The 27,372-nt window shown below is 45.9% G+C and overlaps 1 protein-coding gene across 1 annotated transcript in view; it reads left to right on the top strand.

Annotated features, from left to right (window-relative positions):
* The window catches only part of LOC143935496 (P43 5S RNA-binding protein-like), a 107,469-nt gene that overhangs the window by 29,303 nt on the left and 50,794 nt on the right, over positions 1 to 27,372 (top strand). Inside the window, exons 2-3 of the mRNA XM_077459417.1 lie at positions 18,228 to 18,328; positions 18,420 to 18,513. Coding sequence (XP_077315543.1) covers positions 18,228 to 18,328; positions 18,420 to 18,513 — 195 coding nt within the window. The remainder of the gene's footprint in view (positions 1 to 18,227; positions 18,329 to 18,419; positions 18,514 to 27,372) is intronic.

Here is a 27,372-nt window from a genome sequence, read left to right as displayed (position 1 = left end):
ACAACAGAGTAAGGGCGCAAGTCCTTGGCTATGAAAGTTGCTACCGCTTTTGTTTTCCCCTTTTCAGAGTTGGGCGGCAAAGTTGAGATTATTGCTGCATCAATTCTTGGCTGAGCTGGGTCTTTTTCCTTGGCACTGGTGGTGGCAGGTTTTAGCATCTGAGTGAAAACGGCTAGCATAGTTTCTCAAATTGGTAGTATTCCCTAGAGATTTAATTTTTTGCATGACAGGCTTTGCACACAGCGTATGACTTGTCCAATTCGTGCTTCCCACTTTTCATGTTCATAAAAGACAAAATGTGCCCAGATGTTTGCTTTTAAAAAGCTAGGTGCATTTTTATTTTATTTTATTTTTAATTCTTTTTGGTCTCCTTCTGCCATTTTTACTAGTCTAGCATCATGCCATGTAATTGTGACAGGGGTGATGACAATGTTGTCTACACTCTGTCAGTTTTTTTTTTTTTTTTTGTCATACAATTAAATACATCATACTAGTACAGTGAACTTGTTACTGATATGTTAAACAGTTGACAAAAATCCTATTCTACCTCACGCTGTGACTGTACCATTGTCCCTGTGTCCCACCAACATCCTCCTGCCCCCATTTCATTAAATTATGGTTTTATGTATTTAAAAAAAAAAAGTAGTTAACCCAATTTTTTATTTTTGGTATAATGCGGACATTTGCATAAAACTTTACAGTGACGGACAGACTAGATTATATTTTTATTGTGTATTAGTTTGACAGTACAGTTGTGTGTGTGACACTCAGACAGTGAGTTTGGCTACCTGTGATGGCCATGAAGTGAGCACAGTGCTGTTCTGGTGCTGGAGCGTCTGTGTCTGTCTCTCCTAGTTCTTCCACTGTGTGTGATGGTGACACAAACATGACAAATGAGTTACTTACCTGATTGATTTGATAGTGTAGACTCTGAGTTGAGTGGCAGGCAGTGTGGCACTGTCTGACTGGCAGTGGCACTCAGGTGCTCTGGACAGAGCTGGTCTCTCTCCTCCTGCTGCTTGTGAGGGCAGCGCGGCCTAGTTCGGGTCTCTCCCGGTCCTGACTCCTGTCCCTGTGTCCTCCTGAGTCAGGTGATGGGCCTGACAATGGCATGGATGGTCAGTCTCCCTCTCCCCCTGTAACAGCGGCAGCCTGTGCTCTGTGCTGGCCTGGGGAGGAAGGCGGCCCACTGGGAGGAAAGCTCTAGGGGGGGGGACTGGGACTCGGAGGAGGTCAGACTGCAGGGCTGGTGTCTTCTCCTCTCTCTGAGCCGTGATACAGGGGGATGACATCAGCGGGAGGTGGGAGAAAACGTCACGACCGCTTCGGCTGCTTTCGGTTCCACTCGGAGGTGCGGCAGCATGGCGCAAGGATTACGTCATCCTCAATAATGGATTACTTAAAGCGACAGCATCGATGCCACATTGTGGATGGTCGAATGCCGATGTATCGATTTGGCGATTAATTTCAACACCCCTAATTGTCAGGCAGGAAAAATCCAAGACTATCCCTACACAGGAGATCCTGTACCTAGGCTACAAGGTCAGGTCTGTGGATCAGACGATGGTGCTACCGGAGGAAAAGATTTTGAATCTGTGGCACAAAATCTCCTTTCTCCAAAGCTGTCCCAAGTGTACAGGTATGGGAGGTTATGTCAGTGCTAGGTCTCATGACAGCAACCATTCCGGCTGTACAATGGGCCAGGTTCCATCAAAGGGACCTCCCAGAGGTTTTTGTTAGAACACTTAAAGGGCAGGGATCTGGAGGAAGAGGTCTTGATCCCTGAAAAAGTAAACTGTTCCCTGTGGAGGTGGAAGGAGGCAGAGAACCTAAACAAGGGGGTTCTCTGGGTCTTACCTGTCACATCCACTCTGACCAGGGATGCGAGCAGTTGGGGCTGGGGAGCCCATCTCAACTCAAACTGGGCCCAGGGCAGGTGGGCTCAGGAAGAGACATTTCTCCTCCAATTGGAAGGAGCTATCAGCAATCCTCAAAGCTATACTAGCTTTTCAGACCATGATATGACATCACAATCTAAAGGTCTGCTTGGACAATGATGGCTGTAGCATATCTAAACAAACGGGGAGGTACCAGAAGTCTTTAATGTCGGTGGCCAGACTGATGCTCTCCTCTGTGGACCACTGAACTACTAAAACTGCAGGTAATCTTTTCTTTACCCTTTTTTGCTCAGCAGAATGTATTTTGGTTTGTAATTGGTATGTACAGTACATGCTAGGTCTTAGAAATATGAAGGGCCTTCAACAATGTGATGGGTTGGCAGGAATTTGTGTGTAAAGTTATGCTCCTAGAACACCTGATGGTGCTACTTGGATGTTGGGCCTCTGTATGTGGCCAGGTTGTGTAAAAGTCTTGCGTGGTATAGCCATACTCAGGAGTAGCAGAATGTATTTTGGGGTGTCAGTTTTGCTATGTGTTATCTTATAAATGGACAACTTTTATGTTAAAAAAATAAAAAAAAAATAAAAAAAAAATAAACCCCCATAAACTTCTGGAAAAAAATGAACCACTCAAAAGACTCATTATGCCTCATAGATTATACGTTGGGGTGTTGGCTTTCCAAAATGGGGTCATTTTGTAGGCGTTTCCATTAACCTGGTGCTCCAGGGCCTTCAAAAGTATGATGGGTTGTCATCAAATGAGATGTGCAATTTATGCTTGTAGAATGCCTGACTACTTGATACTTGGATGTTAGACCTCTGTATGTAGCCAGGCTGTGTAAGTCTCGCACAAGAAAATTGGGATCTTGAACAGGTATGAGGAGCAGAAGATCCAGAAATAACTCCGGTCAGCAGCACAAGTGTATGTACCCAGGCTGTGGTACTTCAACAAACTGCAGTTTCTGGACAACCAGACCGAAGCCGGGGAATTGCTTTCTACTCTTCCCTGCAGCCTTCCTTCCACCCTTCCCTCAACCTCAGCAGAGGCTGATGAGGAACAACCTGGGCCTTCCATCCTGGAAGAAGTGGATGTGCCCAGCTGGAGCCAGGTATATTATTTGTAGACCTATTTATTCCAATATTAATGATATAATGACAAACTATTTAAACTGAGCTTTAGACAGTAGTGGGGGGGGTTCCAGAAAAGGGGTTATCAGTTGTCGGGATGCTGATGGCAAAAGGCATAAAAGACCTTTTCTGAGATGCTATTGATCCTGGTAACATGGAGAGGAGAGCTATCTCGGTGGTTAGTTGTAAAGTTTCCTCATATATTATAAGCCTGAAATGCCTGTTTCCAGAAGGGTCATATCCGTTCACACTACCACCAGATATAAAAATAAGTGCCCATGGCTTCATTGCATTGCCAGCACAAGGGCAAGGTAGATGGGGAAGATTTTATGTAGCGTAGCGGTGTCCCTGTACCATCTGGACATTATCTTGACATTTTTCTCTTGTGAGTAGCAGGAGATGGAGGACTTGGGTGCAAAGTGGTGTGCAGTCTGCCATTCCGCTCTGGAGAGTTTTTCCAAGGTCTGCAGACCACATCCTCGTGTAAGTGGGCCTGTCATCTGAGTAAGGGCCTGAATCAAACTGTAAATGTGGGAAAGTAGATGTCTGGGAAGTTCCTGGGGGGAGCTGTGATGTCCGCTTTCAGTGAGTGGGCAATGGATTTGAGATGAAAGTTTTTGCGCAGGTTATTATATGTAGGGAAGTAAGCCAGTCGTGTCCCCCCTTGGACTGTTGGGGCCCCAGTATCTGAGTGGATTAAAGTGTATGCCTGAGGCCAGGAGGAGCGGTGGAATGATCCTAGTTGGTGAGCCCTGATTCCCTGAGGGAAGGCTGGATTGTCGAATAAGGGGGAGGGGTCCGAAGACAGAACCCCCCCCCCCCCCCCCCCCCCGCACAGCCCTCTCCTATACCAAAGACTAAGGGTGGCTATAGTTAGTGGTGAGGAGCCAGATAAGTGGGAGAAGCTATCTTTGTTTTGATGGCACCTACAAATTCTGGTACCGCCTAGGGTTTGTTTAGGTCGGAGGATTCCTGGGGGTAGGTGTTTCTCATATATGCATGTAGGGCCGCTTGAAGTTTTCTGGGTGATTGTAGCGCTGGGAATAGAAGTCCCTGAAAGCGGAGGATATACCCTTCATGTTAAAGACGTTAGTCTGGTTTTGATTTCACTATGAAGGGAATGGATTGGCGGGGAGGCCTAGGGTGGGTGACCCTTGCCAGATGTTCGCCGCATTTATTGGCTATAGAATAATTGCAAGCTCGATCACTAGCCATCGAGTGGGAGTCTAGCAACTGGAAGTCACGACAGGTGTTTGAGTGACAAGTGGACAGTTCCAGTGTTTGTGAAGGGATTCTAGGTCTGAAATGGCTGTAGGGGTTGTATTTCATCAAATCTGATCTGTTCCAAACTGGAACCGTTCTGAGTACACCTCGGACCACACATTTCAGGGCTACTCATTGAATGAGTGTGGTAGTAGTGTTCGAGGAGTGATCGGACAAAGTTTTGCATTGCCTTGGTAACTTCAGCAATGCACACTGGAGTAGGTATTCATTGAGATGCCAGGATGCCCCCTGAGATTGGGGATGATGGGCAAAGGACAAGTAAACGGGAGTGGTCAGACCATAGGGCATGTCCCAGGGAAGATTGTAATGGTGTGTCTAGGAGGGATTGTGTAATTGGATTTTTTTTTTTTTTTTTTATCTGCTGTATGAGTTGTGGGCTATGGAGAAGTAACATCTTTCTGTGGGGTGGTGTATACGCTAGACATCTACTAATTAAAAGTGTAATGGAGAGTTGAGTGGATGTGGTTATGGATGACTTGCCTAAAGGATGCATCAGCAGATGGAGACAGTCTCTCAGACCAACTTTTGAGTGTCTCCGGTGATGACACTAACACTCAGTTAGTCTGAGAGTGGTGGAAAGGAAGTGTGCCTGGTCTGTATTAGGCATGTAGATGTTAGCCACTGTAAAAAAAAAGTTTAGCTTCAATTTTGAGAAATACATAGTGACCCATTATCATTGATGCAAGAATTTACTTCAGGTTGAAAAGGTCTGTGGAATGCAATGGATACTCCTTTAACTTGGCTAGGGGTTTAGTGCTGTAGAACCAAGTAGTATAATGGTGGTTGCAAATTTATAGGTGTAGAACCAGTGTGCAAGCGTTTCCTGCAATAACAGAATATTTAACTGTGGCAGTCATGTAGGATCTGGCTACGCTTCTCCAGGGTGTTAACCTAGCATCCTATAACCGTAGCGGCTTTAAGAGGTGGTGGGTGGGGCTCAGGGGTGGTAAGAGAGTCTTTTGGGGACCAGGCTCAGCAAGCAGGAGACGAGATGGATGGGTGGGAGGGTAGAAAAAGTAGAGGGGTAGTTGGAAGAGAGTAGTGTGAAGATGGAGTAAGGGGGTTTCTAATTTCAGTGTCACTAAATTTGCAATGCAGTATGTCTGTCTAGTTGTGACTGAACACTGCAAACTGAGGCAATGATTTCAGTGTGTAGACAGAGCTACATGAACATGGTCAAATGTACAGAAAAATAACATGCTTAATAAAGTGCTATGAAGAACATGGTAAAACCAAGTACAGTGCCTGTGACTGGCACCAAATATGCCAAGGGGAGGCATGGGTGGGGGTCCTCAGCTCCACAGGGTGGCATAAAAAAAAAATGCAACATGCTGCCAGGCGGGAAGAAAAGATATTATGAACATTAACATAACATAAAGCATGTTAATAGAGCAGGGGATGGTGGGACAAAGATTCAATATGTTCTTGCTATGCTAGTGAGTAGGCAATATTCATGTACACAGTTCCTTATGAATCAAAAGAAAACAAAATGGTAGGAATTCAGGGGAGCTATTTGTTGGGTGGTGTGTCGGAACACTGGGGGGTTTGTTTGAACATTCTGTCCCAGTTGAGCAGATTTGTTTCCAACAGGTAAGCTGGTTCAATCGTTCTAGTCTTCAACTGTGGAACATGCTGTCTTCTGTTAACAAGTCCCAACATGGGTATATAGCAAGAAGCCTTCCATGAGGAGTAAGCCTCCAACTATAACACTGTTCTGGAAGGTGTACAGTGTGGGAAAACCTTGAACAGAGTGCACTGTTAGGAACATGATTGGTAACGAGGAGTATATCCTGCACAAACAAGGACAGAAGACCAGCCGGTCTATGATTCGTTCACTGGGGTATTTGTATGAGGAGGATCCAGGGTGCCATTTGCGACTGCTTGTGCCACTGTAGGAAGTATGGTAGGTGTGAAAGCCCAATCTGAGATGGCACTCTAGACTTGCCGCATGTCTCTAAGACCTGTCAGAGGTCCCCGAGCAAGCGGAATATGGCTCTTGCCAGCATGGTGGACTTTTAGCTGGAATGGAAAGCACTATTGATATTTCAGTTGGTGGGATTGGAACAGATGCATGTTGGGTTTTGGGTTTTTCCGCATGGTCAAAGTTTGACGGGAGAGAGACGGTAGAAGCATCATGGGGGGTAGTGCTAAAGAGACTAGTCTTGAATGCTGGCAGCACGCATGATGGCTTCTTTAACATTGTAGAAGTGCACTCTGCATAGTGTTGCGTAGAAATGATGGGTCTAGTTTCCTGTGGACATGGTCAAGTTCAAGGAGGTTGTCTTTAGGCAGTTGCAATAGCTGGCTGCAGATGTGAAAGCCATTTTCATTTAAATCCTTGGGTTCCACGGATTCAGGTATCCAGACGCAAATTTTGCATCTGTTTCCATTCTCAATGTCGTCTTGCTGGTATGATGGTTGCTGCAACATGACTGTAGTTATTTCGGGTTTCTTCATGCGTCTGTAGGTGTGTGGAGTTTTTTTTTTTTTTTTGTTTTTTTAGAATTATTATTTTGTGGGAAGGGAGTGCATGTAGCTATGCAGGGATCTAATTTTGGGATTCCACGTCCCAGCCTTCCTAGATATTGGTGGGGCAATCCTGGGTCCCAGGGGATGGATGGCATACCGGAGATCCAGCCAGGGAATCTCTGACTGGTTCAGAGCGGGACGGAGGTGCCACTGCCATGTTGGATTCCAGCCGGTGCTGGGCCGTGGCCGAAGATCGGGTGAGTGCCCCAAATTGCCCCTGGACAGGATCCCCCTGTCCCCTTGGCCTCTTTTACTCCTTTCCCCATTTAGGTTGACGAGCCTGCAGTGAAGCCATGGAATCTGGCAGCTGAGACACTACATGTTGTCCATGCGGCAAGCCACGCCCCCTTCAGAAATATTTAGAATGTTCTATTTCTAGCTCCATCAGAATTTGATGTAAAAAGTCCGATTGGGGCATACACGTGATCAGAATATGATGAAAAGCTCCTGTCAGACTTTTTTTTTTTTTTTTTTTCTGGCGGACATTGTGCTCGTCTGTACATGGCATAAGGGTTTGTTTAATTTGTACCCGGCTAAATGGCAGGAAGAAGGTCCCAAGGGCCATTTATTTTAAGACCTGGAAATGCTTAAGTTTTGTGTGTGGGGGGGGGGGGGGGAAGGACTTCCAAAGGAGAACTTTTTTCTGTTCTGGAATTTCTACAGGATGGAATAGAGAAGGGTTTGGCAGCAATCACCTTGAAATTTCAGCTAACTGCACTATCAAATATATCTATCTCTGGACTCATGGATCATGTTTCAAGGCCCTAGCTAGAGCTAGACCGGTGCCTTTTTAAAGCGGAGCTTCACCCTAAAGTGGAACTTCCAGTCATCGGATTCCCCCCCCCCCCCCCCCTCCAGTGCCACAATTGTCACCTTTTCAGCGGGAAGGGGGGTGCAGATATCTGCATCCACTTCTGGGCATAGATGGCCAAAATATCCACAGATGCCTGCTCTTCCCCACCCCCGTTGTCTTCAGGGGCACACACAGTTCCCAGACATGGGGAACCAGGCAGTGAAGCCGCAACTCTTCACTTCCTGTTCCCTGACCGAGGATAGTGGCGGGGGTGGCCAAGAGATGAGCGCTTGCTCGTCATCTGCTGCTGACATCGCAGGCACCCTGGACGGGTAAGCATTAAGTCAGCAGCTGCAGTATTTGTAGCTGCTGGCTTTTAATATTTTTAAGATGGAGCTCCGCTTTAAGTATTATCCTATTTGGGGGGAAAATGCTTATCGGTAGTTTTGCAGGGTCTGACTAGAAGACCCATTGAACCACCAGAAGAGGCCACAATTAAATTATGGTCCTTAAAACTAGCACTGCTGAGAGCAGTAACTTTGGCTAGAAGGGTCACTCCACTTCAGACGTTCGCCATCATTGAGCCTTTCTTGAGTTTTCCCTGATCATGTAGTACTGAGGACAGACAGGTTTTTGCCGAAAGTTGCTTCAGTTTTCCACAGAGCTCTAGAGATATTTCTAACAATGTTTTGTCCAAATCCAACAGGCGCTAGAATTGCATAGTCTGGATGTAAAGAAATGTGTTTTAGGCTATCTAGAGGTAACAAAGGAGTTTAGAAGATCCAATTTTTTGTTTCATTTTTCTGGGTCTCTTAAGGGTTATGGAGCTTCTAAAAGCAATATTGGTAGGTGACTTCGGATGGCTATCTACAAAGCTTATAGGAATGTGGAAATAGAAACTCCAGCAGGGGTAGTGGCCCATTCAACTCGGGCTGTAGCTACATCCTGGGAGGAACAAGCTGGAGCTTCGCCAGGGTGAATCTGTAAGGTGGCCACATTGATGAGTTATTCCACCGGTGTCATTGGATGGACCTGCTCTGAGGCAGAGCAGTAGTTTGTCGTCTCCAGGTGTTGTCCTGAAAGACTAGGTGAGAACCTTTAGTTAGACTTACCGGTAATGGTATTTCTACGAGTCTTTCAGGGCAGCACCAATGACCATCCCTTGGGTTATAAACATTTATAAAATGTTTATAAATATTAATGTTTTGTGGTTGCTATGTTCTGCTCATGTATTTTCAGCATGGCCAGAGATACTCGGTAACAACTGAGGCCATGGTGGCAGTGTCCAGGCTTTAAAGTGATAACTGCAGCGTTTCCTGGGAAATGGGTGGAGCTACGCTCTCCAAGTGCTGTCCTGAGACTCTTAGAAATACTGTTACTGTGAAGTCTAAGGATTACCAATAGTCTTTCAGGACAGCACTTGAGATCATGGCTCCTCCCCCAACAGGAAACTAGTCCTCCCAACTTTAACAGGAGGCCTCATGCAGCTTCCTTCAGTTTGAAAGGAGCTGGTCTTCCTTTCTTACTATCAGCATAAAACCATGCATCTGACCGCTTAAAAGCATTCTTGAGTTACCTTGGAGCCACTAAAGGCTTAACATCCAAGGTATTGAATTCTTCCTACATTTTGTTATAATCCATTGGGAAAGAAGGAAGTATAATCACTTGAGTGCAATTTTGGACCGAAGCAACTTTCGGTAAATTAGGTTCTGTCTACAGAACAGTTTTGTCTGGGGAAAAAAATGGCTCCCTGATTGACGAGGCTTGAAAATCACAAGTTGTTTCAGCTGTCATGGCAACAAAATAGTTCTCAATGTAATCGGTCTCGGAGGCTAAATAAATGGGTTCAAATGGTTCCCCGGTCAGCTTGTAGAACTACTATGTCCCACTTTGGACAGCTTCTGATGCTACTGGTCTGGACCGGATGGGTGTCTTGAATCTGATCACTAGGAGTTCTGAAGAGCAAGATTTCTCAAAATACCCCCAGAGTGGCAAACGGAACTTTGAGGGTACTGAGGCCCTTATCTGCTCCTTCTTGCAGGAATTCCAAAATGGAAATCTCTTAAGGCTCTGCCAGACACAGTGCACCAGGAGTTGAAAACTTTCCAGATTTGGAATAAATTGCTAGGGTAGGAACCAACCTATCCGAAAATCCCTTCTTCCTCAAGTTGCTCTTCAGAAGCCAAGCTGTGAGTTTTAGCTTTGCTACTTCCTGATGAAGTAAGGGACCTTGTATCAGCAGGTATTGTAAGTGGGTATTTCAGCGGAAGGTGCTATTGCGGTTAGAGTTGCATCTGGCGAAGGGATGAAATTCACGCTCTTGGGCCAAAAGGGAGTGATGAGGATTACTGCTGTATCCTAATTTGATCTTACTTAAGACCCCATTGACAACGTTGCATATGACGACACTCATCTGGAGGAGGGTACTTGTTGATATGACCATGATGTCTTACTAGGACAAGTGTGTGTGTGTGTGTGTGTGTGTGTGTGTGTGTGTGTGTTAAGGGAGGGGCGGGGGTTGTCCTTTTTTGCTGAACAAGATGGTCACAGACTTTACAATGGTGCTGGTGTGTGAGACCTCATTGCAGCGAGCTATCCGGTGTTATTCCTAAGATCTTCTGTGCAAGTAATGCCCTTGGTTGGGCTATAGATGGATGGCTTTGCGGTTCGCCCAGCGGTCGGCAAACTTTGCTCGTTCGCGATTTGCCAAACCGTGGACTTCTGGTGCTGTTTGCAGCGGCCATATTAGTTTACATTGTGAAGAACTTTGACCCATGACTCATCCATCATGAGGTACAGGAAAGCCATTTAAGACATTTCAGCACATAGACATACCCCCGACCTTATAAATAGACCTGATCTAGCGGGCATTTTACATTCTGTCTTTTGTCAGTGTAGGGAAAGGACGCTGTGTGGAGCAGGGACAGTCAGTCTAATCACTAGCTATTACTATTGGGTCCACAAGTCCTTTTAAGGGCTGGTATAGGTGTACAGTATATAGGGTTAGAATATACTTTCTATATTTGAAAGAAAGTATATTCTATTTAAGTGTGCTGCTGAGTGCTGACCGATTCTGCAGCTGTCTTTTATCGGTGTAGGGAGGGACGGTTTGGTGCAGGGACAGTCTGCAATTCACTAGCTACTAGCTAGCTACTATTAGGTCCACAAAGGTCCTTTTTAAGGACTGGTATAGGTATACTATTTGGTGTGCAGTATATAGGGGTGTAATACACGTATAAAATAGTTGAAAATATAAAAAGCATAGTATAGTGCATTGACTGCTGAGCAGTTCTGCAGCGATACTACAAAGGGTAACAAACTCAATTAGAAAAAAGTATTATAACTGGCGTGATAGACCAGTGGCCCCCCAAAACGACAGATTGAAGCGGGGTGTTGTATACCTTCTTCCACAAATACTGCACTTCTCTAGAGACTTTTGTCACAGGGTCATTTAAAAAATGACAGGCAGAGGAAGAGGCAGGCCCTTCTGCAGGGGTGGTAGGGGTAGGACAGGAGCAACAGGCTTGTGGCAAATTGTAGAAGGTGCGTTCGATTACGTCAAAGGACGCACCAGACTTGGTTGAGTGGCTCACTCAGCCTTACTCTTCTGCACTTTCTGCTCTATGCACCCCCAAAGACACTACCACCAACACCACCATATACCCTCTGCTTGAGTCACAGGAATTATGTTCCGATCCATATCAAGACATTTCTGATGCGCAGCCACTCTTGGCATTGGATCAGGAAGAGGAGGTAGCAACAACCGCCACTCAGCAGTCTGACGACAGTACCCAGATCAGCCCAAGGAGGAGGTTGGTCCCCGGTGTTGCTGCCTACTCCGAGATCTTATTATAGCGGTGGGTAAGGGGACTTCGATGAAGTGTCTAGTGATGTTGCATGGGTGCCCGGAAGAGGGGAGTTCAGAGGGAGATATGGACCAGCAGATGGGGAGGAGAAGCAGGCGTAACTTATATTGCACAGGAGGGACAAAGTAGACTACTAATATATCAGGAGTGAGGCATCAACCATGTACGGTCACATCTGGCACTCCCAGGATGCTGGCACATGGCTCCGCAGTGTGGGCTTTTTTTTTTTTTTTTTTTAACGTGTCCACTGCTGACAATAGTGTTGCCATCTGCAGCCTTTGCAGTCAACGCATAAGTCGCGGTAAGCCCAACGCGGTAGCACAGTGGTGTAGTGGTTAGCACTCTCACCTAGCAGTAAGAAGGGTCGCTGGTTCAAATCCCAATCACGACACTGCCTGCCTGGAGTTTGCATGTTCTCCCTGTGCCTGCGTGGGTTTCCTCCGGGTACTCCGGTTTCCTCCCACAATCCAAAGACATGCAGGTAGGCTAATTGGCCCTAGCATATGAATGGGGACCTTGGATTGTGGGCTCCTTGAGGGCAGGGACCAATGTGAGTGTGCAATGTACAGGGATAGGGACAATTGTAGACACTCACTCAGGATGAACTGGATGGACTGGTGTCCTTATTCAACCTTACTAACTATGTAACTCACCTAGGGATGACCGCCTTAAGAAGGCACATGAGCTGCCATCACGAGCCCAGTGGGAGCAACGGAACCCACAAAGCCACACTCCAGGCTCTCACCGTCCAGCCTCTTCTCCTTCTCCTCTCTCCTCACAATTGTCGTCCACTCCACCTTCCATCATGCCGTCCTTGCATTTTTCTGTGTGTAAAATAAAAAAAATAAAAATAAAAAAATGGCAGGCTTCCATGGGCCAAATGTTTGAGCGTAAAAAAAAAAAATGATGCCGCCGGATAACCCTCTTGCCTAATGGTTCACGGCTGGCTTGTCAGAACTGATGGCCTGCCAACTACTGCCATATAAACTGGTGGACTTGGAGGCCTTTTCAAAAATTTGTGGCTATTGGAACACCACAAGGGAAGGTCCCAGGAAGTATTTCTCACAGTAGGGCATCCCGGAGCTATATGGCAATGTTCAGCGGCAAGTGAATGTATCTCTGGCACAGTGTCGGTGCCAAGATACATCTGACCACAGACACGTGGTCTAGCAAACACAGGCAGGGAAGGTATATCACTTTTACTGCCCACTGGGTGAACCTTCTGACGGCCGTCAAGCATGTAACCCTTGGCACCCATGTAGATTTGGTTTTACCGCCACGGATTGCATGCAGGCCTGGCTCCTCCTACTCCATCCTCCCTCTCCTCCTTGGCCGACTCCTCCTTTTCCGCTGTTAGCGTCTCTTCTGCTGCGCCGCCCAAGCTCCCCAGAACCTATTTGACCTTCCAGGTGAGACATTGCCATGCTGTGCTGCATTTGTTGTGCCTGGAAGCCAAGAGCCACACTGGCCCTGCACCCCTTTCAGCTTTACTTTCACAGGCAGATCAGTGGCTAACATCGCTCAATTTGACAGTTGGTAAAGTGGTGTGTGACAATGGTGCCAATCTGCTTAGTGCATTGAAACAGGGCAAAATTGCACACGTGCCATGCATGGCATATGTCTTAAACTTGGTCGTTCAGTGATTCGTTGTCAAATACCCTGGGGTCCAGCACATCTTGCGGCAGGCAAGGAAAATATCGGCCCATTTCAGAAGATCTTACACGACCATGGCTCGCCTTGCTGACATTCAGTGGCAACACAATCTGCCACTCAGACGTCTTATTTGCGATTTTGCCCAACGCAATGGAACCTTCTATATGCTTGATAGGCTGCTCCAGCAGAAACATGCAGTTGATGACTACCTGTATGAACTCTGTGGCAGAAAAGGTTCTGGGGAGCTTGGGGGGGGGGGGGGGGGGGGGGGGGGGTTACCATGCCAGTGGCTGCTCATGCGCAATGCATGCAGACTTCTATGGCCATTTGAAAAAACCACCAAACTAGTCAGTCGCAGCCATGGTGTCATCAGTGACCTCGTACCTTTTTATGCCTTCTTTATGGAGCGTGCATTGTGTCCTGTCATTGATCAAGCCGTGTAAGAGCAGGAAGATGAAGAAGTGGCAATGCTGGATAAATTCCCAGGGGGGGGGGGGGGGGGGGGGGCTACTCTGACTCCTGTTGACTTGTCTCAAAGGAGGATGGTGCTGGGGCGAATGAGGAGGAGCAAGAAGAGCATGCTTTAAACCTTTCTGGGATCCCTGTTGCCCGTGGATGAGGAGAGGACGACATCCTGGATGATGAGCAGGAGCCAGGCCACCACACCACTTCCAGTTTGGTGCAAATGGGGGGCCTTCATGCTCCAGTGTTTTAACAGGATCCCCGTATAAAAAACATAAAGGTCAAGGACCAGTACTGGGTGACAACGTACTTGGACCCCCGGTACAAACACAAAATGGTGGCAATGTTACCACCATCACAGAGGGCATCAGAATGGAGCACTTACAGGCCTTGCTTCGAGAAATGCTGCATTCTGCTTTTGCGTGCCCTGGCAGAGGAGGAATTCCCACTCAGAGTTGCGGGTACCAATCCAACAGCACCTGCAAGAAGAGGGTGGTTTGAAGATGTTGGTGACTTCTGATATGAGATCATTCTTTCAGCCGACCCATCGACAGGTCTCATCCGGATCCAGCATCAGGGAATGCCTAGGCCAACAGGTGTCCGACTACATCGGGTTAATGGCCGATGTGGATGATCTGAGAAGTGAACCCCTGGACTACTGGGTGGGCAGGCTTGACCTCTGGCCAGAGCTTGCCCAATTTGCAATGGAACTGTTGGCTTGCCCCTCATCCAGTGTCCTGTCCGAAGGGATGTTCAGCGCAGCAGGGGGGATTGTGACAGATAGGCGCACTCCTAGCTCACGACAGTGACTACCTCACATTTATAAAAATGAATGAGGCATGGATCTCGGAGTTCAACACATGTGACAGTAGACCACGTATATGCATAACTCTATAAACTATTTAATCTAGCACACTGAGCTTTTTTCTACCTTTGGCTCACTTCCTTGTACAAAAAAATGCACACCATACTATATGCCCATAACCTCCTGTTTTGAAGAGGTTGAGCGGTGTCATATTTTTGGGTCACGCAGCGAGTTGCTGGTGTCTGTACTCTCTCTATCGCGGTGCTGGTTTCAGACAGTGAGGGAGATGGCAGCGGCGAAGCCAATCAGCAGGCAGTGCCAGCATCATGACGGAGGATCAGCACTGGACTGGCACCTGTGGGGGTAAGGGCTGGGCAGAGGGAGGGGCTCAAGCACAGACTGGGACACTGGCACAGGACTGCGCTGCCCTGAGTGTGGCACTGATCATCTCCTGCACCCCTTCATAGCCTGCCCTGACCTTGCCTCTCCTCCATGGCCTTTATGCACTCCTGAATTGTCAAAATTTCACAGATAAAAACAAGAATGCTTTTCATTGTCGATCCCAGATTCACTTAATACTTTTTGTTATGTCAGTGTCCATGTTGTGGGAATATACACAGCTAGTAAGTATTTTGTGGCTGAAAATATGACCTGGAGATTTTTAAGGTTCACCTGCCATTAAAGTCAATGGGGCCCGCCACGAACCTTGCGGTTTGAACTTTTTGGCCACATTCGTGAAACGTCCCGTCGGAAGTTCGTCCATCACTAGCTACAGCCACATGACTAGTTTTGCTTGCGTGGGGGTTTTTTTTTTTTTTTTTTCTTCTCTTGTGGCGGTGTGCTTCTTGGAGAGTATCATTGTGGTATCGTCATAAGGATTTATCCCACCAATTTAAACTATGGAAACATATCATCATGATGTTCAATCAATCAACCTGATTCATTAATTGGGACTATTCTAGTGCGGCGTCTCATTTATTTAACCTGTTAATCTCGCGTTACGATTCTGCTTTTTCAAGAAAAAAAAATTGTGGACACAGTAGTATGATTTTTAACACTTAAAATAAAAATTTGACCATTCTTCCAGAAGCGCATTTGTGAGGTCAGGCACTGATGTGGAAAAGGAGGCCTGGCTCGCAGCCTCCACGCTACACTAATTGATCACAAAGATTTTTGATCGGGTTGAGGTCAGGACTCTGTGCAGGCCAGTCAATCTTCTTCATCCCACTCTCCCAGCCATGTCTTTATGGACCTTGTTGTCAGAGGGTGCCTAACCTTTTGAGGTGCGAGGGGGGGCCCTTTTAGTGACTTGGTAGCCACTGGCAGGCGACAGGTCTATGTGCACTCTGCATGTGCAGATGCTGACACAGCCTGCTCTTATCTATGGGCCCCTTTGATCTAACCAAAGGAATTGGAGAAAGGCAGGTGTAAACTGACACATCTGTCTACATCTGCTGCTCCTATAGAGGGGAATGGAGGGTCTTAATAGGTCCACATGGAAAAACTGGTGGCCCAATCTTGTGAAAGCGGTCTAAGGCTGCTTTCACACTGATGCACTGCAGTTTATCTGCACATTAACTGACCTCAATCTCTACTTCAAGATTCCTGCTGGTATTGCTGGCTGCTGCTGTCTCCCAAGCGGATGTGCCTGCCCCTGGCTGTCCTCTGGGGCGGCTACTCTTGGTAGGTTGTTCTGGCTGGTTCCTGAGCATTAGTGGCAGGAGTTGGCGCTAGAGGAAGCATGCAGCTGTAGTAGAGACCTGAGCCACTGCTTCATGTATCACTTCTGTCACAGGTGGCCTACATTTTGGTATCGCTCCGACTGTGACAGGAGCCGGCGCTATACAGGAAGTATGGGCTCTAGTGCAGACTCTGTTCACACTGCTTGCAGGTTCCCCACCCGCAATCCTCAATCTGGGCTTGCCGACCCACCATCCCATAGCAGCAAGTGGCACTGGGAGCCTTGCAGTTAGTAATATTGACCACCACCTTCCTGGATTTGCCCCTGGACCGGGGAGTTAAACTTACTGGTAACACTGTTTCCAGGACAGCAAGGTTCCCACACTTTTATGTTTTTTATTTTAAGGTTTGTGTATGCTTAGGGTTTCATCCTTCAGTTCTTGTTTAAAACTGACTAGTTAAGCAGAGACGGCTTCTTCAAGTGTGGTGGTTATGTGGTTCCTGTTGGAGGTGCTAATCTCATGGGCTGTCCTGAAAATGGTTACTAGTAAAGTATAACTCCAGTGTGTGCAAGGAACATTTTACATTAGGCTATAAAGAGAATTGGTGTGTGGTGTAACTTGTCTCCAGCAGTGCTTCTGTTCTTGCTGGAGGCTGCCATCTTGCTGAAGCCTAGTGTCCCTGAGTAGAAGTAAATCCTAAAACCTCATAGATGTAATGGCTTTAAAAGTTATGTTCCTGGAATATTGGAATTGCTAACTCACATTTGCTTAAATCTTCAACTGACTGTCAAACCATCAAATTAGCTGGTGTTATAAACTGATCAGGTGTCCATCGGCAGCTTCCTTGGCTGTAAAGAATAGGAAGGTCTAATTCTGCTTTGAGGCTGTCAGCAGATGGGCCTCTATAAATTTGGCAGTGCCTAAAAATGAAGCAACGGAGCATGTGCAGAGCAGGGTGGTTCAGTGTTACTGCATTTTAAACCATATAGGCACTTATAGCTATGCATGACACAAGAATATAACTGCAGAAGGAGCCAGGTTGAAATTTCACCTTAAGCAGTTGTCACTGCAACAGGAATCCCACTGTCAGAAGACTTAACACCCTTGCCTCCTGTTCTGGTGACACCTGTGAAACTATCACCTTTTTCAGTTTTGTTAAAGGCCACCAGGACAAGTAGAGAATGAATCTTCCCATTGGGGTCAAACAGGTGTAGCTAGACCCTTCAGGGCCTCAATGAAAGACGCATTACCCTTTATTATGTGTATTCACATGTTCTGCCCCTTTCCTGCGGTCTTGGGGCTGCCACACTGAAGAATGCCAGGGCCTAATTGCAACAGTGAGCATCCTACCCTGGCATTCCGCCACTGCTATGTTTTTTTGTTTATCTAGGGAGGGGCAGCAGGACCCAGGTCAGCCATAGTAGGTGGTTGGATGTAATTTTAATACTTTGACCCTCTCTCCCTCCCTGTGACTTTTAATTCAGCCTCCTCGGGATCCCCTTCCCCATGTGGGGTACTCTGCCCCCTCCAACTGACTGATGTATGGCACAGGAAGGCATGGCTGGCTCAGTGAAGAGGTGGTGTTATGAATTTCATTCATTTGACAGGTAATCCTCTACACCTTCCCACTGACCAGTGAAAGGGACAGGAGGGCAGATCAGGCTCAGTGATTGGGGGGGGGGGGGGGGCATGGTTACCAGTATCTAATCTGTTAACACCTCCCCCCATGATGGGTCCTCTTTCCTCCCCCCCCCCCCCCCGCTGATTGGTATATGGCACAGGGAGTCTGTCTTCTCCCCTCCTGCACTACCACACAATCTCACTCTGCCTCATTTCCTTGCACCGTGCCGGTACTATGGATTTGGCACAGGGGAGCCACATGGGAATGGTTCACAATTGAGATGCCTATAGCTACGCCCCTGGTGAAACAACAAGGGGCTTCCACTCAAAGTGGTAATTTATACACATCGGAAAATGAATTTTTGACATGGTTAATTTACTGATGTATCTAGGAGTACAAGTACCTTTGTCTAACAGCTGTTTTAAATGTTGTTAAAAGCTATCTTTTAGTATGGACAACATTTTGTAGTTGGGTATTTTAACAGTATATTGCTGTTTTTGTCACAGAAACCATTTCGATGCGACCAGCTAGGGTGTGGGAAGGAATTTATCCGAAAATCCAAACTACATGATCACTGGCAAAAGCATCAGGGTGTGAAGAATTGTGTGTAAGTCTGATACCAGACCCTCTTTCCGTGCAATAGTAAATGGGCCATCAATTGACCTGTTATTAATAATTATTTTAATTTTATTTTTCAGTTGCTCAGCTGCTGGATGTCGAGCAGCGTTTGTAACTAAACAGAAGTTGAAACATCATCAGCAGCATGAACATGGAAAAACCACCCCCCTAAAGGTTTGTATGAAAGTTCAGTCTGGGAATTTAGCATCCGTATTTAGAGAACAAGATTGCCTTGAGCAAACGGGCTAGTTAATTCAAGACAACTGGTACTGAATTTTAAATGCTTTGATATGACTTACACAATGACCTGTTGTGATCATTTAAGCCAAGGGTGTCCTAGTTTCTTAGTAGGAGAGGTTGAAGAAAAACTTGCATCCAACTGATGTGAGATTATGTTGTGGTTGTTCAGGTGCTTATCTAATAGTTTTTTGCAACTATCAATGCTCCTCACGCTGTCATCCAGTTGCTGCTGCCACTGGACCGGGACACTCCATGAGACCTTGACAGTTGACACCGGTGATTTGATCATAGCCACCTTGGGTGGCCGCGGGGCTTTAAGCAAATGCCTAATTGGAGAGCCGCCTCTGTTGATCTGAGTGCAAGGTATGACAAAGATGTAGTTTAACACTGTCAAACAAATTGGTGTAGTTTTGAAAGCCACTTTTTTTTTTTTTTTTTTTTTTTTTTTACTGACCGTATCTAAAATGGCCGTTTTTCAGTGCTAAACAGTGCAAATATCAATATTTAAAGAGGGATTCCACCAAAAAAAATATTAAAAGCCAGCAGCTATAAATACTACAGCTGCTGACTTTTAATAAATGGACACTTGCCTGTCCCGGGTTCCAGCAATGCCGAGGCCGATCGCTCGGCTGTTGCCGCCACCATTCTAGGTGAGGGGAATCAGGAAGTGAAGCGAATCGGCTTCACTTCCCGGTTCCCTACTGCGCATGCGCGAGTCGCGTCGCGCAATAGGAAATCTCCGCGCTGTCACTGGGACCAGTGTGTGTCCCAGCAGACAGCGCGGCAGGGCAGGAAATGGCGTAGACTCCCACGGGAGTCTATGCCCAGAAGTGGGTGTAAATACCTGTCTCTGACAGGTAATCTCCACCCCCCTCCCCCCTGAAAGGTGTCAATTGTGACACCGGAGGGGGGAGGGATCCGATCAGCGGAGGTTCCACTTTAGGTTGGCATCCCGCTTTAAACTGTAAACCTGTAACTAGTGCTATTAGTAATGTTATGGTTTAGACTTTTTAACTTGTTTATCCTAAATTTACATATTACGTCTCCACATCAGAGTGCTCCTGTGTCCCCCTTCACAGTAGTGTCCTTACTCCTCTTCCCAATGTATGTAGATGGCTATCTTACACTTTTATATCTCCTTTTATTAGGTCTGTGGAGTGACCTTGCTGTGTGATGATGGGCTCGGCTGGCTCTGCTCTCTAGCTGTCCTCCCTCCTCCAAACTTGGCTCGGTATAGGGGAGGCTGATCAGCCTGATGAGCATGTCCGCTCTGGATGAGCAGTCAGTGCTCCATTCCAGGCAGAGACCAACCTTCTCTGCTGTGGCGAGGCGCCACGAGAACAAATGCCTTCCATTCAAAAATGGCACCATCGCGTTACTGCATGTCACTCCCAGACGAAAATGGGTGAGCTTTCCAGAGCCCGGGAGACATTTGAATGATGCAGTTGCACTGTCGGCCTGCACTTTTTTTTTTTTTTTTTTTTTTTTCCCCCCCCCCCCCCCCCCCATCGCTGGGAGTATATAGCTAGCCTGAAAATGGGCTGAAATTTTAACAGGTGGTTTGCAACACTGCCCCAAACAGTTCAGTTGCTTTCCAAGTTTAATGTCAACTTGTTTTCAGTCTCCTAAAAAGTCACACAACAAATCATTATCTCCTGCTACCTGCAGCCTACTGCAATCAGATTTGTGGAAACATCCTGCTTTTGAAAGGGTTGCATTATTTATATATATATATATATAATTTTTTTTTTTTTTTTTTTCCGTTCATCGGGTGTTTTGGTGCAGCTGTCATCCTTTTGGTTGTGATTCTGGAATACTGGCACATCTGTGGGTGCCTCCAAAACGACATTTTGTATTTCTTGACTTGCTATTTCTGCAGGTGAAAGGTTAGGGTCACTAGGATTGAATTTCTCAGACTTGGGGTTGTAATTGGGGCATCATTTGGGACAATACACATTGTATTCTTTGTCGGTATCTGAGATCTCCTGGACTATTTTCTTTCATGCTTGACACGATCTGTGTGTGGTGGGTTTCATAGTTAGTAAGGTTGAATAGACACCAGTCCATCCAGTTCAACCTGAGGGAGTTTCTACAATTGTCCCTATCCCTGCACATTCTCATCTGTCCCTATCCTCAAGGAGCCCACAATCCAAGGTCCCCATTCATATACTAGGGATAATTTTGAACAGAAGCCAATTAACCTACTTGCATGTCTTTGGATTGTGGGAGGAAACCCACGCAGGCACAGGGAGAACATGCAAACTCAAATTTTTTTTTTCCTTCCCCACCCCCCCCCTTTACCATAAGGGGAGGATCCCATATTCATTCTCATTATCCAATCCTAAAATAAAATATACATTAGAACATGTATAAACGTATACTTTTAGCAGACCTCCAGCTTTTGCAGAACTAAAAGTACCATGAGGCATATCAAGACATAAACACCCAGAGGCGTCATGGTACTTGTCTTTTTGCAACAGCTGGAGGTTTGCTAATGCATATCCCTGACTTACAGAATCGTCTTTAAAGTCACATTTTCCATTAGACCGTTTCCTTTAGTTCATTAGTTCTCAACCTGGGGGTCGAATGATGATTTGCCAGGGGTCACTGAATCCAGGACTGTTCTCTCAGCCTTTTTTGCAGCCGTCCAGGAGGTCTGTTCTTTGCGGCTGCCCATTCAGTTCACGGCATGGCTGGGGGACAGACTAGAGATCAGCTGACTGGTGAGAAATGTGAAGTGGGAACGGCTGGAGGAGACAATCTCCTGATTTTGGCATAGTTGTCACCTTTATGAGATGCCGCAGATACAGTGAGTAACACTAACCGCGATTTATAGTTGCCATTAAAAGTCCCCACTACAGTTCTAGCAGCAGCAGATTACCTTGATCTAGAGCACCTAAATTGCCTGATAAGAAATCTCCCCTAACAGTATGACATGTCAGAGCAAATGAAAATCGTGGGTTCTAAGGAACTGCCTGAAGAGCTCAGACAGAATTGTGGCAAGGCACATAGCTGGTCAAGGTTAAAAAAAAAATTCTGCTGCACTTAAGGTTCCTAAGAGCACAGTGGCCTCCGTAATCCTTATATGGAAGACATTTGGGAGGACCAGAGCCCTTCCTAGGCAGTCTGGCCAATCTAAGCTATCTGGGGGAGAAGAGCTTTGGTGAGAGAGGTAAAGAAGAACCCAAAGATCACTTTGGCTAAGCTCCAGAGATGCAGTTTTGAGATGGGAGAAAGTTGTAGAAAGTCAACCATGGTTGCAGCCCTCCACCAGTCGGGGCTTAATGGCAGAGTGGCCCGACAGAAGCCTCTCCTTGGTGCAAGATGCATGACAGCCAACATGGAGTCCTTCAGGTGTTGTGTGGTGTGTGTTTTTTTTTTTTTATTTTTTTATTATTTTTTTTTTTTTTGCAAACGCCAAGATGGTGAGAAATAAGATTCTTTGGTCTGAGACCAAGAGAACATTTTGGCCTTAATTCTAAGCAGTATGTGTGGAGAACCTGTCCAATACAGTACCAACAGCGAAGCATGGTGGTGGCAGCCTCATGCTGTGGGGGTTTTTCAGCTGCAGGGACAGGACGACTGGTTTCAATTGAGGGAAAGATGAATGTGGCCAAGTACAGGGATATCCTGGACAAAGACCTTCTCCAGGGTGCTCAGGACCTCTGTCTTATTGGAAAGTAAACCTTCGGCGCAGTCTTAAAGCCTAAGCACACAGCTAAAATAACGGAGTGGGTTCACAAGAACTAACTTAAATGGCCCAGCCAAAGCCCTGACTTAAACTCAATTGAGCCTCTCTGGAGAGGCCTAAAAAATGGCTGTTTACCACCCAACCTGACAGAACTGGAGAGGATCTGGATGCAAGGAGGAATGGCAGAGGATCCCCAAATCCCAGTTGTGAAAAACTTGATGTATCTTTCCCAAAAAGACTCATGGCTGTATTAGATCAAAAGGGTGCTTCTACTAAATACTGAGCAAAGGGTCCAAATACTTAGGACCATGTCATATTTCCGTTTTTTTTTTTTTTTCCTTTTCCTTTTTTAAATGTATGTAAATTGAAGTTGGAATTTCCCCATATTTGGAAGCTGATTCCTTCCCTCCTGCTTAAACTGAGTATGCGTCTCTACTCTCAATGGAACACAAATGAGAAAATGACAATCACAATCGCTATGTAGCTCAAAGTTGCTGTGCTAAAGGCTTATTCACTAAACTGCTGACTCAGTCTTGCGGCAACTCAATTTCCCTACACCCTTGAACACCATTTCATCCAAATATTCTATATTGTAATATCCTGCCCAACTCTGCCAGTTAAAATGTGGAAAATAACAATCTATAATCATGGTGTGCTGGACTGTCACTCAAATATCTGCTGCTTACATGACTTGTTTTCCTGTCCTGCAAGCACCCAGCCCCAGTGTGAAAGCACTTGGGTTTTCACACAGGGCATGCATGAGAGGCAGTTTTCAGGAACTAGTTTTAGCTTTAGTTTTTAGTTGTGTTCATAACAGAAGTTAAAATTATCAAATTAACTCTTCTGCCCTGCTTGAACATGTGGGAGATCAGGTGTGACAGCTGGAACTGTCTGTTACAGACCCATCATATTTTGCAAGGGAGGCATGGATATCTGCCCAGGACTTCCTGGATTGCCTGAGATCCTCCACTGCAGAGTGTAAGAGGTTCTTTCGAAAACTTGCTTTCTAAGCCCTTGTACACGGTCGGACATTCCAACAACAAAATTCATCGATTTTGTCTGCAACTTGTGTTGCATACACACGGTCGGACAAAGTTATCTGAAAATCCTACGTTCAGGCTAGTAGCCAATAGCTTTGGTCTAGGAATTTGATCTGAGCATACGTGGCACTTTGACCGATCGGAATTCTCTACACACAATCGGACAAAGTCCAATCGGATCATGTCAAAGTTTTATAGCCCAGCTCTAAATCTTTGTCCGTCGGATATTCAGACGGAAACGGTCCGCTGGAGCGCGCACACGGTCTGATTATCCGGCAACATGGTCCGATCGGACATTTCCGTCGGAATGTCCGACCGTTTGTACAAAGGGCTAAAAGGAAGGCGAGACAACTGGTCACCTACTGGCCAAAATTGCTATATCTCTTGAACCATCCCCGGCTTTTGGGGTCATCTGCTCATCCAGTGGCCAGGTAGTTAATGATCCAGAACTAATTATTTCTGAGTTGGCGTCCTTCTATACAGACCTTTTTTACTGGTTGAGGGATGTTTACTTAGATGCTGATCTCTACAATTACCTCTCCAATATTGACTTAGGGGGGCTAGGCAACAACTAGCTGCACCTTTTTAACGTTTGGGGACTTGCGCCCCCCCCCCCCCCCCACTCTTGGCTATTGCCATAGAGCCATTAGCGGCCAACCCACAGGTTACAGAGTTCAGGTTTGGTGATCTACGTGAGAAGCTCATGTTGTATGCAGATGACATGATGCTTTTCTTGGACCCCAATACCTCGTTGGCTGAAGTGATGGCCATGATTTCCAGCTTTGGGCATTACTCTGACCTAATAACTGGTCCAAAACTGCCCTAATGGTGCTTAATGAGGATTGGGAGATGGCACTACCAGATTCCTGTCCCATCCAAGTAGTGACCTCATTTATGTACCTGGGAGAAGAAATATTGCCTAGGCTTGCTGATTACTGCCCACTAAATGTGTATTGCCCTACTATCCCAATTTTTTTTTTCCTTCTATTGTGGAATGCAGGCTCCCCTAGAATCAAACCAGGTGCAGTTGCAATACCCCAAAGAGTGGAGGCTTGGCATTGCCCAATCCATGGTTGTACCGTCTTGCAGCCCAAATGCAGCTTTTGATTGGATCCATGGCTCATGATCCGGTGGGCTCGTCAGCATGGTTCATGCTGATTGGCTCTGGAGCAGAAACTGTTCCGATGGGCCTCGAGGCACAGGTATGTCATAAATCCAATAGAAGCCTACTCTTTAAAAATATATGGCACAAAGGCAAATGGATTCAGGGGGTGCTAGGATTCACTGAATACAGCCCGCTTTTTGGGATAAACTCTCCTATGCTGAACTGGCAAAACTATAACTGGCCCAAGTAGCGCTCCTTTGGTGTCACTTTGCTGACCTTCCCTGAACTAGGAAACAATTTACACCCCACTATGCTTTCCTCCTATTTCCAACTCAGGCACGCTGTGGGTGCAGGGAGATTTGGACAACTGGGTTATGTCTAATGCCCCCCATTTGTCTACCTATTACAGTCCAGCACTGAAACTAAGATTCTCACATTGCTATCAAATGTTACTGATGCACCACTTATAGGTGCACCCAATTAAGGAGGTGTCCCTATGGAAAAGGGACTTGGACACTCATGGGAGACCAGTGGGAGGAGGCCCTGCAATCAATTTCTACCTGCTCTCTGAATGTTGCTCAAAGTATTCCAATTGTATATTTGGGTACACTACACCCCACTAAAACTTCATAAGATGGGAAGGCTGGTAGACTCCAGGCAACACCATGGGGGCTGTATTCATCTCCTCCTCTGGTGGTGCCCAAAGCGCCATTGCTATTGGAGTGCGGTTCTTGGAACGCGCAATCGAGTTTTTCGAACGGGTGTGCTTTTGGACCCAATTCACTGTATCCTGGGAGGTGTGTTTTTTATTTATTTTTATTTTTTTTCTTTGCTCATTTGAGCAGAAAAATGTGTGAATGGTGCGTTTTTCATTCATTAATATGGGAATACAAACGCGCCTGATTTGAGCGACAAAGCTCCAACTTGTTTGCGCTTCAGGCGACTTGGAGTGGAGATGTGAACCATCTCCGTGTGTGTGTGTGTGTGTGTGGGGGTTTTTTTTTTTTTTTTTTTTCTCCCCCAGCGTTTTCATGCTTCAAGTGGATAATCACTCAGTTGTGAATGGGGGGGGGCCCCAGACTAGGAACTAGGGATGAGCTCTGTTCGTAGATTAACCCATGGGGCGAGCTCACGTAATCTTTGCTGTGCATTGACTGCTGCTAATTCACAGCGCGATGGCCTTAAAACTGATTTTTGGGAAGAAAGCCTGGGTCCAGAGATGGCATTTCTCAGTGTCGACAGACTTATCGGTTGCAGGCAATCTTTATCCTATCATAATCATCACGGTCTCTCATAAGGTTAGTCCTTTTGCACGCTTCAATGTTCGTTTTTGTTTGTCATCACAGGATTTCTTTTAATGTTTCTTCTTTAACAATGATTCATTTTAATTGTGTCTCCAACTCCGCTATTGTGATGGGGAGACTCCTTCAACTTGGAGAAATGGTACTGTTGAGGTAATTGGATTGAGTGAACATCTTGTTAATGATACAAATAACCTTAGATTTGAAGTCCTCATTCTGGGCAAACAAGGTCAGCACAATCTGTACCTGTAATCCACAAGGGATTAGTTGTTGCTTTTAGTACTTGCCTAATGTGACCTCATGCAGTTCCATGGAGACAAGTTTCTGTGACAGTTTATCCATCTTGGGTGAAATCTGTGGAGGTAAACTACCAGTAAGAAAATCCCTTGGTCCAACAGTGGCTGTAAAAATCTGTGCTGCATCTTTGTGTAGGAAAATGATACTCCTGTAGCCATGATTGTGTAGATCCCTATTTGATCGGTGCACAATCACAAGAATATATAGAAGAAATGTTGGAGTGCTCACGCTCCAGCTGTAGCGGTGCAAGCAATCTGACCCTTTCACTGGTCATGTATAGAAAAAAACGATCAAATGGGATTGCTGCACATAAAATTTAGAATTTAAATTCCATTCAGTGTCAAAAGCATAACAATTTCGGGCTGTACAGATGACTCCCTTCAGAGCAAGACCCATACACTGGTGATTTTTAAACACATTTATACACTCCTATCTCATGTGGGATCAATTTGGCTCCTTTCCCTGTTTGTTGCATTTAATGCAGCAGTATGATCAAAGGGAAATCTTTCTCTCATTCACAATAAGGGTACAACATGTGGGCGGCACAGTGGTGTAGTGGTTAGCAGTTCCCAACCACGACACTACCTGCCTGGAGTTTGCATGTTCTCCCTGTGCCTGCGTGGGTTCCTCCGGGTACTCCAGTTTCCTCCCACACTCCAAAGACATGCAGGTCGGTAAATTGGCCCTAGTATATGAATGGGGACCTTGGATTGTGAGCTCCTTGAGGGTAGGGACCGATGTGAGTCACTCAGATTGAACTGGATGGACTGGTGTCTTTATTAAACCTTACATACATAGTAACATTGATATTAAGAAGAATTATTACACTTACAATCATCTTGTGTTGTATAAATATGTCCATGCGGCTTGTTTGTAGGTGAAACCATTCAAAAGGTTAATGATAGAATAGCTAGACATAAGTATTCTCTCAGATTAATTTAGACAAATTGCCTTTAGCCTGACATTTGTAAAAATGTATAAATATGCTTGTAAAAATTATTGTATGTCTTGCTCTGAAGAAGGGAGTTATCTCTACAGCCTGAAAGGTTATGCTTTTGACACTGAATGGAATTTTTTTATTTTTTTACCCTGTTATTGGCAGATTTTTATTTTTATTTTTTTATTGTGTACCAAGTGAGATTATTGTAATGCTGTATTTATCGGTCTATAACACGCACTTTTTCCCCTGCAGTTCTTAGCCTCTGCGCTGCTTTTGGCCGCCTTTGGCTCTTCTCGGCGGCTTTTCAGCCATTCTTGGCAGCTGAAAGCTGCAGAGAAGAGCGGGAGGCGGCGCCGTTTAAAGAATAAGAGGCAAATACAACGGACAAGGCTGCAGATGAACAATGATAAGGCTGCATT

The sequence above is a fragment of the Lithobates pipiens genome, unplaced genomic scaffold, assembly GCF_037356315.1.
Source record: "Lithobates pipiens isolate NorthernLeopardFrog02 unplaced genomic scaffold, aLitPip1_a1.2 Scaffold_28, whole genome shotgun sequence".
NCBI classification, from domain to species: domain Eukaryota; kingdom Metazoa; phylum Chordata; class Amphibia; order Anura; family Ranidae; genus Lithobates; species Lithobates pipiens.
This window is presented reverse-complemented; position numbering and strand designations above follow the sequence as displayed.